Below are 12,543 nucleotides of genomic sequence, written 5' to 3'. Positions count from 1 at the left end.
TATTTTTCTATGTTTCATCAATTTTTCTATTACTACTATCTCTCGAAAAATGTAGTAGACAGTGAGAAACAAAACTTAACTAATGAAACCATTTTTCCGGAATATTGTAATTTATATGATTAAATTTATACAGTAAGCTCAAATAGCTGAACAGTTTTGTTCTACACTGTACACTACGAATGTGCATCCAAGTCGTATGTGTAAATATATGTACAAACTTGTGTACGTCCGTGTGTATGTATGTGAATACGTATGCCTTGCTCACCTGTGTATATTTCCAGATTGCATGACTTTACGTACGATATAGTAAAATGTTTGTAATTGCTATCGAAGTTCCACAATTAGTAACATTGAAATTTGTATTCCAATTAAGTAGAACAAGTAACCTTCATCATTTTTAAATATGTGATCGATGAGACGAAAATTTTATATCCCTAAGAAGATTGTATTGTATAACAATCTATATTTATAGTTCAAAATACAAAAGATATTAGGCAGTTTCACAAAGAATTATTTGTAGGCAAAATTTTCAAATCATCCGTTTCTTTTACTACATTTTATATTGTAATACTACCAAGTAGACAGATCTCGTTGAAAAGCTTTTACCAAATTGCGGTACTTGCATTTTTTTTCAAAGTTACCTGAGGTGTTTGCATGATGCTCTAAAAACAGAAAACTGTGCGAGGAAAATACTGAAATTCTTGAAAACACTCGCAAAGTACGATAAAAATGTATCATAAATCTATCACCTTCTACCATAAATTTCTATAAATTTATGAAATCACTACTTCAACAACTTTAGAAAATAGTAAATGCTGTGGTGTAAAATTCTAAAAAATTTCAAGTTAAATTCATCTTTCCTGCCTTCACACATTAAAAATATTACCAAATTAAAAATACAGCAATCCATTAAAGGGGAAGAGTAAAATATTAAAAGGAGAATGTAATATTCCATTAGAAGAGAAATTAAATCCACAAAATTGAAAAGAGCTTTTAAACAGAATAAGAAAAATTTCATAAAATTATTATCTTTGATAATGGAATTCTTTTTTAAAAGTACCACCCATGTTTAGAGTACCCTCGAGGAAGCTTATAAATAGAAGTCGGTATGTGGATAGATAACTCATCACACGTGTTTGTACAACTAGCATTTCTCACTTCTAAAAGTGTTTTCATATTCTTCTGAAGTTCTTCTTTCAAGCTTCCTCTTTAGTTATGTTTACAATAGATTGGTTTCATAAGCGAGTATGTTCTTGAGAACAAATGCTTGGAGGAGGCTTCTTTCAACGCCTTTTTCTCGATGAATTTTTCATCACTTATATGAAGTCAGAGATGAAATTTCAGACGATAATGTTTTTAAAACAAGAATTTTTGCAATAGTCAAATTGGTATGCATTTATGTCATTTTTAGGTGACATTAAATTTCAAATTTTCAGCAATCGAATAACCATATTACATTAACGCACGTCAGCAAATTCAGCAATATCACACGACAGATATGCAATTTCGCAAATGGCATGTATCGTTTTGTGGAACATGGAAATTCTCTTAATTTTAACACACCTGAATTTCAATATTTCTGCTAAGTTACACGAGTCATTAATTACTTGAACACCTTGTATACTCACGTGACATCAGAAGAAATGCCTTTCCACGCACAGTTTGCCCGCGCGCTTTCTCTACGTCTATCCGCGATCCTCTTCCACCTGTTTCACTTTTTTCTCTCGAATCTACCGTCTTCCTCCTGTCTATCTTTTTCTTCTGTCTGCCACTTTGTATATTCACCACCGTCAGCTTTCTTCCACTGCTCCTTTCCTGTCCCTTCCGTCTTGTGGCACAAACCGACGAGCACCGAGAGACACTCTTGTCGAGGGCTCTCGCCGGAAGAAAGCGGTAACGACGTAACACTCTTGGAACGTAACAGGGAGAGCCAGGAGAACCTGGCCCACCTGGGCCACCCGGTCCTCCGGGAGCCGAAGGTCTTCCCGGACACGAAGGCAGACAAGGAACTCCGGGTGATGTTGGACCAGCGGGTGAAAAAGGAACAGCAGGACCTATTGGACCGATTGGTCCGGCTGGTACGCCGGGACTACCAGGTCCTAAGGTAATTTTTATTTTCTTGAAAAGAAAAAAGAAATTTTCCATTTCGATTTTTGACGTAACGTACTTGCCGCCATATTCCTTTGTTCCAGTCCGACGTTCAACGAATTACCTAAACGAATAGATAAACTTGTTAGTATGGAGGTAAATCATTCGTTAATTGAAATTACCTTAATTTCTCCGCAGGGTGACAAGGGTGATAAAGGTGATCGCGGTATAACAACGTCCTTGAACGGGGAACCATTTCCAACTGGAGTATTCGAGGGACCGCCCGGTCCACCAGGACCACCTGGTAAGCATATACCCGGTATAATTTAAATTCTTCCAAGACTGATAGCCGCGCGCATAATATATCAAAGAAACATAACACGACCACATAAGAAGATATGAATTACGGTTTTTCGAGCTTCTCAAATCGCCACCGTTGCTTATAATTATACGAAGAGCGCATTCGAACATGGTCGGTTCGATGTTCAAAACCTGTTGCGATCCGTGACATTCATATATATATTCGTTTGCATTATTTTATACTACTAGTAATTTCGTAGCGTATCCACGTTACAGAAGTTGCAAAGCTATCTTCTTTAAATATAAAATGAAATCTAAAATTGCAAGGTCCAGCATCTCGTAATCAGGCAAATCTCTCCATGAATAATCTGTAAGCTATCTCGGGATGGTACTTTGCTTGTATTATACCGTTCATAAACAATTCAGATAAACAGTTGGAAACCAATATTCCTATCTGTTTCTAGTGTTTATTGAAACTCCGTTGAGCTTTGGATATTAACCCACCTCTACAAAAGTGGAGTATTTAAATGAAAACACCTAAATATATCCATGATATATAGTTTTATGAAAAAAATCCTCTGGCGAAATTATAAATCATTGTTATATGACACGTTGTCAGTCGGTTCAAACAAGGGTGATATGATTATAAAACATTTGCTTTAACCAAATGACGGACCCAATGACCAAAAACATATAAGCCATATATTTAAATCTTTTCTCTTCAATTTCCAATATATTCGACTGAACATATTTTCCAACCCCAATTTCGAGAGCTATTTTCACCTCTTCAGTATCGATGACTGTCGATAAAAAGAGGCACCTGTCAAATATTTTTTCGAGTTCAATATTGTTGGAAAATTTCATCAAAATTGGAAGTAGGTTGGTCATTTGAGTCCTTATTCACAAATTACTCTAAATACTAACAAAATTAACCCTTAGATGATGAAACTAAGATTTTATTTTCATTTCATAATTTCATTTCTTATATTATTTTCCCAATACATGAAAGGCTTTCATTTAGAAATTTCAGTGTCTAATTTTAATTTTGTGTATCTGGGTCACGAGCCTCCTCGTTACAGAGTTCAAACGATAGAATATATTATAGAAAACATAAATCTTCAAAGATATAATTATGTGCAATTGTAACATACCCTTATCGTGTTGCATCTAACGGTACACGAGTGAACGTGTATGGATAAGTAGTAGGATCAATAGCAAACAGAGAATCGAACTGGATGCACGCACACAAAGTGTACGTGAGCAGATTTCACTTATGTAGTCGACGCGAGTCTGCTTCCTTCTTGCATTAGAATTGATTTGCATAAAGGTGTGCCTCTATCGGCCACCACCGTACAGTCTTAATTCCGATCCACTGGAACGTAGTACAGTTAATGCTTTTAGAAACGTGACTGTTAGTCGAATTCATTTGTGCGTCTTAACATTTGCAAATGCATACCGTCGCGTCGGTCTGGATGTTCATCTTCTATCTGTTCGCATTAGTTCAAAGCGACAGAAAATTTCTGCTTACCCGTCCGCGAGGAGACGTTCTAATGAACACAGGATGTGGCGCTTTAAATTATCGCGTCGAGCATTATTTGCGACGAGCAATTAGTAAAATAGAAATTTGTATAATTTTCAGAAGGATATTCATTAATTAAATTATATAGTATTATCAAAAATCTTTTTTCTACATATATATTCAATGAAACGAAACGATTAATAATTGTCGTCTCGAAATCAAGTTGAATAAATCGAGGATATACGTATGCTTGTAACCCTCGGTGAGAAATCGCGCGTGAAATCGCTGGTATAATTGCAACGATATAAATCCGCTCGCGGTACGCACGCAAAACGGAAAGAGTTTCGAGCTAATTCGAAAAGGAAACGACCGTTCAGACGGTAAATCACTCGTTTTCTGCACTTTCTTACGGTCATTTGTCCGCGTACACGCGTGTGTGGAGAACCACACACCACACGAAACGATTTACGATCAACCATATGTACGGAAAGCTCGAGACTTAGGTCGATTCATTGTCCCGATTCCATTTCTCTTCCTTCGATAGGAAAACGGTCGTTAATTTTTTTGAAAATTACGGAAATAATTCTGATAAAATTGATCTGTTCCTATTAAGAAATTTCGATGTAACATCGTGAAAGTAGAAATTAATTAATGGAAGTTAAAAATTAAAATCTCCTTCAGGAATTTCATTATTTTAAATAATAGCAATAATTCAAAAATAGGCCAAGAACTTTTGAATCTCTTACTATGCATTTTAAATTCGAACTCGATACATATTACATAAAGGAATAAGTAATATCTGTGTTGAGTGACCACCCATCTCTTCGTCATGAATCACTAAGTTTGCTCGACTGACAACTCCCCTCTAGCAGTTATTTTCCGCAAGTTATTTATCACTCTAATGGTTCTCTATTTCAAAGGGCAATTTGAACACTGTTTGACTTTCTCATAACCAATAACCGTGGGCTGAGCTTATTAATATCAGACATTTGGAATTCATCGTTCAGTTTTAAATTGTCTTTTACTTTGTGCTATCAAGATAATAATATATCTTTATTGGAATATTTATTACACATGCGCCAATTGTCAAGGTTTTAACGTGTACACTTACGTACTACCATCTCGACTTCAATGCAAGAACAATCCTTAATTCGAAATCGAAAATGTGCAAACCTAAACGAACGAGTTTCTCGAGCAAATTACACTGTCCAACACATTTCAGATGTCTTTTTTTTTATTAATACATACTTAAATATCATCTCTACTTAAATTAAATATAGGAACACAAAATGGCTGTTGGACAGTGTTAACCCATATATCTATACATGGAAATAATTTCGTATGAGAACGGGAGAGCGTGTGCGAAACGAACGAATGTTATGTTTTATTTTATGCACGTGATATACACGCACACAGGGCCCAAGGGCGAGAAGGGGGAGCTGGGTCCGACGGGACCACCCGGTCCGACGGCAGAGAAGGGTGCCCGGGGAAAGCAAGGGAAGAGGGTAAGCTTCAGCGAGGTCCTCCGGCGAACGACCACCAACCAAATCGACCGTACAACCTATTCCATCCTAACAATTGACCAAACTTTCCACGGAAAACCTTGCAAAAGAAAACTCTGTCCTTGTATCTCCTCGTTTTTCACCCTCCCCCCATTCCCTTCGAGATCCCTGTTCAACAACCTCCTCCAAACAATCTTTTTGTATTGAAATTCCTCTGCGACATGCAGCGCACGATGAAAAGCGTATTACGGCTTTTTTCCGACAGAAAAGATGCATGGTAATCCGCTTGAACGTTTAATGTTGGTTGCTTGAACAATACGCTGACCACTATCGAGCACTTCGAGGCTTAACCTTTGTCCTACATCTTTATTTTCTCCCTTCCTTGGGTTTTTTGTGTAAATAAAGTTTTATCTTGTCCATTTACCTCAAAATTATCTTCCTGTGAATAAATCCCCCTACTTTTCTTAATGTATTTTTATACACGGTAAGGTATTTAAGATAGATCATTTAAATAATTTATTTGCTCTTAGTAATAAAATAAATTGCTTCATAGAAGTATATAGATTTTTAATAGTTAAAGAGTATTTTAACTCCTTTGCTAGGGTGTATTTAATGAAGGTTGTATGTACACTGTATATGGGGCAATAATTTCAATTCAGTGCTGGATATTTTGAATTAAAAATGTTGTATTTTATGTAATATGACCGACTCACTTCGAAATAAATATTAAACTAAATATTCGTCTGATATGAACTAGGCATCAGAGTTGGATATTGCTTGGATAAAATTTTATATTTTATGAAATACAAATAAATACTACAAAATATGAAATTTTGTTAAAATGTAAATGGGTTATGGGTTCAATTCAATATTAATTTGTTAATCGTCAAAAATAAATGAGTTATTCAAATGATACATCTTCTTGAATATTTTACCTTGTATATTAATAGGGAAATGATCCTTTTAACCGGAAACTTCCTTATTACCAAAATTCAAAATGCCTGATTATTCACGCTTTGAATACACCTGCATGAAAATCACGGTAAGCACTTGCACGATCTTATCACGCACGCATGCCGGCATGTAACACGTATGATACAATAGGACCACCTGTCTCTTTTTACTTAGTGTACTAAAACAATTAGCCGTTATAATGCATTCGGCGCCGCGACGATGATGGATGGAAAATGTTCTTGTGTTGAAAATAAACATATCCTACAATATTAATATCAAAAATATTATGACATTTTAAGAATTGATTACCCATCTCGTGTCTCTTAATAAATCATACAGATCACCCAAAATTGTATCAAATTATATTCTGCTATTTATAATTTAAAAAATTTCCTCATTTATACATCCAATGCCAATTCTAATGTTAAGCATCAGAATACCTACTAAGAAATTTCAGAAATAAAAGAACCATATTAATTTTATTAAACAAATAAAACTAAATTGAATTCCATTCCAAAATAAAAATAAATGCAAATAAGTAGAACATTTTCCAAAATCCTCACATCGTCGTTTCGAGGCTGATAATACGTAACTTGAATAAAATATCGCGTGAACGATATTTTGAATAAAAAAAAAATAAAGATAAAACGTTGGTGGCAGCAAATAACACGTACGCGAAGCGATATACACGAAACTTAGCTCGGTGTTGTATATTATACTTGTACGTTACTTGTAGAGGCGCTACACATATGTCGCCGAAGAGGCACGCGGTTAATAAGAGGGTGTACCTCGCGGAAGAGGTAAATAAAAAATCTCTTCTGGTGGATGCGGCCAAATTACACACCTGCGTACTAAAAAATCTGTAACCCACACGGCTTTAAAAGAAAAGTTGTCCGATTCATCGCTGTTTTTAACTTGTTTCTATTTTAAGGTGTAACCGTAAGTATCCTCGACAGATTTATCCTCGAGAAGTGTCGGAGAAAACGTTCAATGCCCGGAATTTTAGATCGTTAACTAAGTGAGACTGTTTAATAGCTGTCGCGTATGTACTGTAAATAAAAACGGGCTGAAGAATTCTAGGACGCATACGAAAAGGATTCTATGGAAAGAGTGTCCTTTTCTGGCAAATTGTGAAATTTATCGACGGTATAAAGGCAGCAGTTGTGGCCAGCTAAGAAAATTGAACCATTTTCAGCCCGAGCTTTCGCTGAAATCGTATGCCGGACACGCGTTCCTTCAAATTTCCTGGGCTCCTTAACGTGACACTGAAGGATCCTTGCATAGTTTGCAAGGTTCTAATGCCTCTGCCTACAAAGGATGCTTTAGACGTGGTCCTCGCTCATTTTAATGAAATTTGGGAGGATAATAGCCCTCCAACTAAATTTGGGGAAAAATATATTCCAAGTCTGGTAAAAACCATACTCGAGTACATTCGAGTAATGAAATATTACATTTAATAGTGGTCATGGGATAACTTAGGAGATTTCTGTTTTCTTTCTCTATTAATATTTTTATAATTGTAAAAAAAGGAATTTAAATTTTCTTATGATTGCCTCTATACCATGGCCATTATTAAATGGAACATTATTCTATCCAAATATACCCATGAGTTTTTCCAGAGTTTGAATTTATTTTTCTCAAAATTTTCTAGCCATCTGCTACTACCCTTATCACGAATATAAATCTATCATCCCATTAAAATCAGCAAGGAATACATCTAAGTCTCTCCTTGTTAATTAATATGTTACAACGTCAACTTAATTCAGCTAACAATGTCCAAATAACATTTGCGAGATCCTAATCATAGCGAGTGTTTGGTAAAAGGGACAAAGTAAAATAATAGAGGAGATAAATGAAAGGAAGAGAGTATACATGGGTATATTCGTATGAGTGAGAATGAGAGAAAGAAACTGATTGCTTATCTTAGTCAGTAGTCTTTGGCGTAGTGTACGTAGCTTGTGTAACTAATTTGTGTTTAATGTAGCAAAGTAACACCACACTACTTCTTCCCTGTGTGTCGGTTCAAAATCACTAATAACTAATACTACTACCTCCGGCTTTGAGGCTCTCGCAACTATATCGACCGGTGATCGATGCAAGCCTGCGATTGTCGCGTAAGTATCAAAAAGCCCCCTAAAGAACTATGTAGCTTTTACTATTGATTCGTCTTTTATAATACATCGTGTCCATACGCCGCTAATTCATGAGTATTAATTATGTCTATTATCATCGACAATGTTTTGATTCCTCTTTATTATTCGGTCGTTTCTTTGTTTCCTTTCTTTCGACCGTCGTAAAGAATATTTTTTAGTTTATTAAATACATTAAAATTTAACCCTTAGAGTACTGTGAATGATACATTTCCTATGATGGATATACCATACAAGGGGTTCCATAATTGGTGGTACACTTGGTAATTTAAAAAAATTTTAACTATAAATTATAAAAATTAGTTCTAATTCTAATAAATATAATTTCAATTAATTCTAATTCCAACAAAATATTAAATTAAAATTTGTTTTTGAAAATAATAAAAAATTATACTTAGCCATATGGGGTGCTCTGTACTCTAAGAGTTAATTGACATTAACGTTTCAACTTGCAATGAAAAATATTAATTAAATAAATTTGTATCCCCCGATAGATTTCGTCAAAAATAACAGTCTAAAATTAAAAGTCGAGAGAAAAGAAGAAAGGAAAATTCAAGCTTCCAGTTTCTACTAAACTTGATCCCCCTAATAAACAATCCTATTGTTGCATGCGATACCCGTAGTACTTTTTTGTGTTTTCGAGTAAACGTTAACTATTTGTGTCTAGATTTCGTGTGTTAATTGTGTAACGTAGTCGACTGAATCAATTCTGGCACGTTATATTAATCGGCCACTTTATACGATACGATGCCAGAATTGATGAGAAATGAAATACAATGTCCGATAAAACCAATCCTTTCCCCGTGTACCTTCCTTCCTAAGAATAAAACCTGATTAACGCTTCGCGTAAACAAAACGAAACGAAAAGAATTTTTCAAAAAAAAAAAAGAAAGAAAAAATGGAGGACCTGGTTGGACCTGACCTTACAGTGTTACATTATAGGGTTTCAAGGGTGAGAGCGGTATGGCATTGATGAGAGGCCCACCCGGCTTACCGGGTCCAAAGGGTGAACCCGGTGAACGGGGTTACCGGGGCGAAAAAGGCGCCAAGGGAGACACGGGCTCATCAGGTAGATTTTCAAGAGCCATTCTTCCGCGAAATTCAGGAGAAAAAGATGGATGACGATGAACGATCTTTTTAACCCTCCACTGTCGTCGGCAACAGTTCGCTTTTCTTTGGCACCACAATCTTCATCTGACAGATCTTCTGCTCTCGCATAACGTAGTCCATCTACATCTGGTTGAAGGCATTCTCACCTAAAAGCTTTTAGAAACTATTTCAATTTCCTTCTAATTTCAGCTACCTTCCCAGTACACGATCGAAGACGAATGAACATTTCTATCGACTCTCTAAAGATTTCCAAAAGTCGTTAAGAGAAATTACACGTATATTTAATTACGAAGAATGTTTTCGGAATGAACGAATAAAAAGGTGTATCTATATGCGAATGAATGTATGATGGAACGAAAGATCGGGATACGTTTAACGAAATGAAATGAAAAATTATTAATTACATGAACATAACAGGCCTTCGTGAATGGAAATGTGTTATTTACCTGCATTTAGGATGAATTCCTATTTTCAGGACCAAAGGGAGATCAAGGATCACCTGGCTTGGCTGGACTCAATGGAACAGATGGAGAAACTGGTATTCAGGGTCCACCAGGATTACCTGTAAGCAAATTGTTACGATGTAATATCTGTTCTGTTTGAGATCGATGAACTATTATTACATGATACTCGTTGACCATAGGGCATCTCTGGACCTAAAGGTGAGAAAGGAGAATACGGTGACATTGGACCTCCAGGACTCATGGGGCCACCGGGTTTACCTGGTCCACCGGTATGTAAATTATTTCCCAATGTCGTTTATCCCATCGCTACGTTCGATGCAATGAATGTTTAACGTGACGAGTGTTCTCGGTAAACAGGGTTATCCCGGATTGAAAGGTGAAAAAGGAGAGAAGGGCGAATCGGTGAGTAGATCTCTTCGCCAGTACTTTACGTTCAACAGATGGAATATCGAACCCTCTTCCATTGATTTTTTTTTTTATTTTTCTATTCATCATTCAATGACAAAGAGAAGATATAATCGATTGTTGCATAGAGTGGCGGTACTTGAATGTAAGGGTTGTTGAATATCCATCAATTTTCGCTATGAGTGATTCGAGGTCCTTGGTTTCAATGCGTGACGAGTACTCGCCGTGTCAATTGCTTTGAAATCGAGGACATACCATTTTAACGACACGCATTCAACCATTTGACGATAAAATCTATTTCTTTTCATGGCGCGACACGGGCCTTCCGTCGACAGAAATACAAAAAACTCAGGCGAAGGCAGGTACGTGTATTTCATTTATAATATTTCGTATCGGATACCATCGATATCTTGAATATCGAGTCGCAGACTGTATAGAAATATCTCATATTACGTTATTCGTTTCGTTATAGGGAGACGGTACGTTTGAGGTGAACGCCGGTGAAGTGGTGAGTAAAATCACAATTAATGAATTTATTCGTTATAAACTGTGACTTGTAGACTTCTGTTGCGCGTGTTGCATTTGGATCTATTCAACGTTGTATGATTAATTGTTTACAGATAATGGGCCCTCCGGGACCACCCGGTCCAGCTGGTACTCCTGGACTCCAAGGTCCACCTGGCATAAAGGGCGACCGAGGACACGACGGCGCCAAAGGCGATCCTGTCAGTAATCATTGTGCATTATTACAATCATTTTACGATATAGAACTTTTATAATTTAACACACATTCTTGTGATCAATATAAATATTAATTTCATTCTCGCTAGAAATAAAACAAAATGTCTAAGAACATATTTTCACGCGTACCCATTTTTTCACGTTACAGGGAGAGAAGGGTGCCAAAGGAGATCCTGGTCCAATGGGACTACCCGTACGTATTTTCCTCTCAAGATTAGGTCTATCGGTTAGGTAGGTTGTAAAGCGCGGGAAAATACCAAGATGTCGAATCAATCAGGAAAATATAGATACTTGACGTCGTTTAGAAGAAAATTCGAGATATTATCATTAAAGCTAGGGAAGCTGATTTGCCTAAGAGAATCCTAATTACGTCGATGTATAGATAATTAAAATTCACCTCGTTATTGAATACGTAAGAAGAGAAAGGAGCTCCCTAAATAAATGTGTACGATACTCATCAATGCCATGAATAACCCAAAGAGAACGAAAGGAAGCAAAATTGACACGATCGATCAAAATTCATCAATACTCGCTGCGAGCCATTAGAACCAATAGCCGATAATCGAATCATTAACCAAACCGTGTATATTTCTTTACAGGGCCCCATGGGACTGAGGGGAGAATCCGGAAAACCCGGGGATGCCGGGAAACCTGGTGGCATGGTAAGAACGCGGACCTCTCGCTCCTAACGTCATCGTTATTTGGCCTCGCTGCTGAATCATTGATAAGCCATTCACTAACGACCAGTGTAATCAATTGACGTCGTACTTCTTCGTAATATCCTCAACGAGATCCTTATTTACCACTCGATTAATGTTGTCTACCGTGTCGTTTCCTGTACATAGACGAACACGGTCGTCGCTCCAAGACACGCTATACCTCTGAAATGATCCTAGAAGAAGCGACTCGATAGACAACGCTATTTCGAACACACCTCGAAAGGATCTCTTGAAATGGATTAACAAAGTTGCCGGAAGTTTTCAGCGTACGAGATCATATCGTTAGCGTATAAGGCGTAATTGTAAGAATGAATGTTGGCGAATAATTATGAAAGCCGGTTATTTCGGCCCGCGTCCGCTCTCCGTGTATCGAATTGACGGATTTAATAGCTCCATCAATCGCTATCGATCAGGGATGCTACTAACAATATTTCATCGATGAACGACGATTAGGGAGAGCCAGAAGGACCGTCCGTTACGAAGATTGCGGGCGTTAATTAGACGACGCTAAAGGAGACCGTAATTAATTCGAGCAAAACAAGGAAATTGTGTCTTAAACCTGTGTGGTGGTATTAAAGGTGACTTGTACTA

At 36.8% G+C, this 12,543-nt stretch overlaps 1 protein-coding gene across 16 annotated transcripts in view; it reads left to right on the top strand.

Annotated features, from left to right (window-relative positions):
• The window catches only part of LOC117604130 (uncharacterized), a 95,859-nt gene that overhangs the window by 75,565 nt on the left and 7,751 nt on the right, over positions 1 to 12,543 (top strand). For 15 of the 16 annotated variants that reach the window (XM_076691048.1, XM_076691049.1, XM_076691041.1 and 12 more), the window contains 12 exons: positions 1,925 to 2,104; positions 2,287 to 2,392; positions 5,324 to 5,412; positions 9,456 to 9,582; positions 10,099 to 10,187; positions 10,267 to 10,356; positions 10,445 to 10,489; positions 10,828 to 10,854; positions 10,965 to 11,000; positions 11,113 to 11,217; positions 11,382 to 11,426; positions 11,833 to 11,895. In XM_076691048.1, the coding sequence (XP_076547163.1) occupies positions 1,925 to 2,104; positions 2,287 to 2,392; positions 5,324 to 5,412; positions 9,456 to 9,582; positions 10,099 to 10,187; positions 10,267 to 10,356; positions 10,445 to 10,489; positions 10,828 to 10,854; positions 10,965 to 11,000; positions 11,113 to 11,217; positions 11,382 to 11,426; positions 11,833 to 11,895 (1,002 nt within the window). The remainder of the gene's footprint in view (positions 1 to 1,924; positions 2,105 to 2,286; positions 2,393 to 5,323; positions 5,413 to 9,455; positions 9,583 to 10,098; positions 10,188 to 10,266; positions 10,357 to 10,444; positions 10,490 to 10,827; positions 10,855 to 10,964; positions 11,001 to 11,112; positions 11,218 to 11,381; positions 11,427 to 11,832; positions 11,896 to 12,543) is intronic. The other variant, XM_076691053.1, reaches the window with a different exon arrangement.

The sequence above is a fragment of the Osmia lignaria genome, chromosome 11, assembly GCF_051020975.1.
Source record: "Osmia lignaria lignaria isolate PbOS001 chromosome 11, iyOsmLign1, whole genome shotgun sequence".
Lineage (NCBI taxonomy): Eukaryota > Metazoa > Arthropoda > Insecta > Hymenoptera > Megachilidae > Osmia > Osmia lignaria.
The sequence above is the reverse complement of the archived record's forward strand: the minus strand, read 5'-3'. Positions and strand labels throughout refer to the sequence as shown.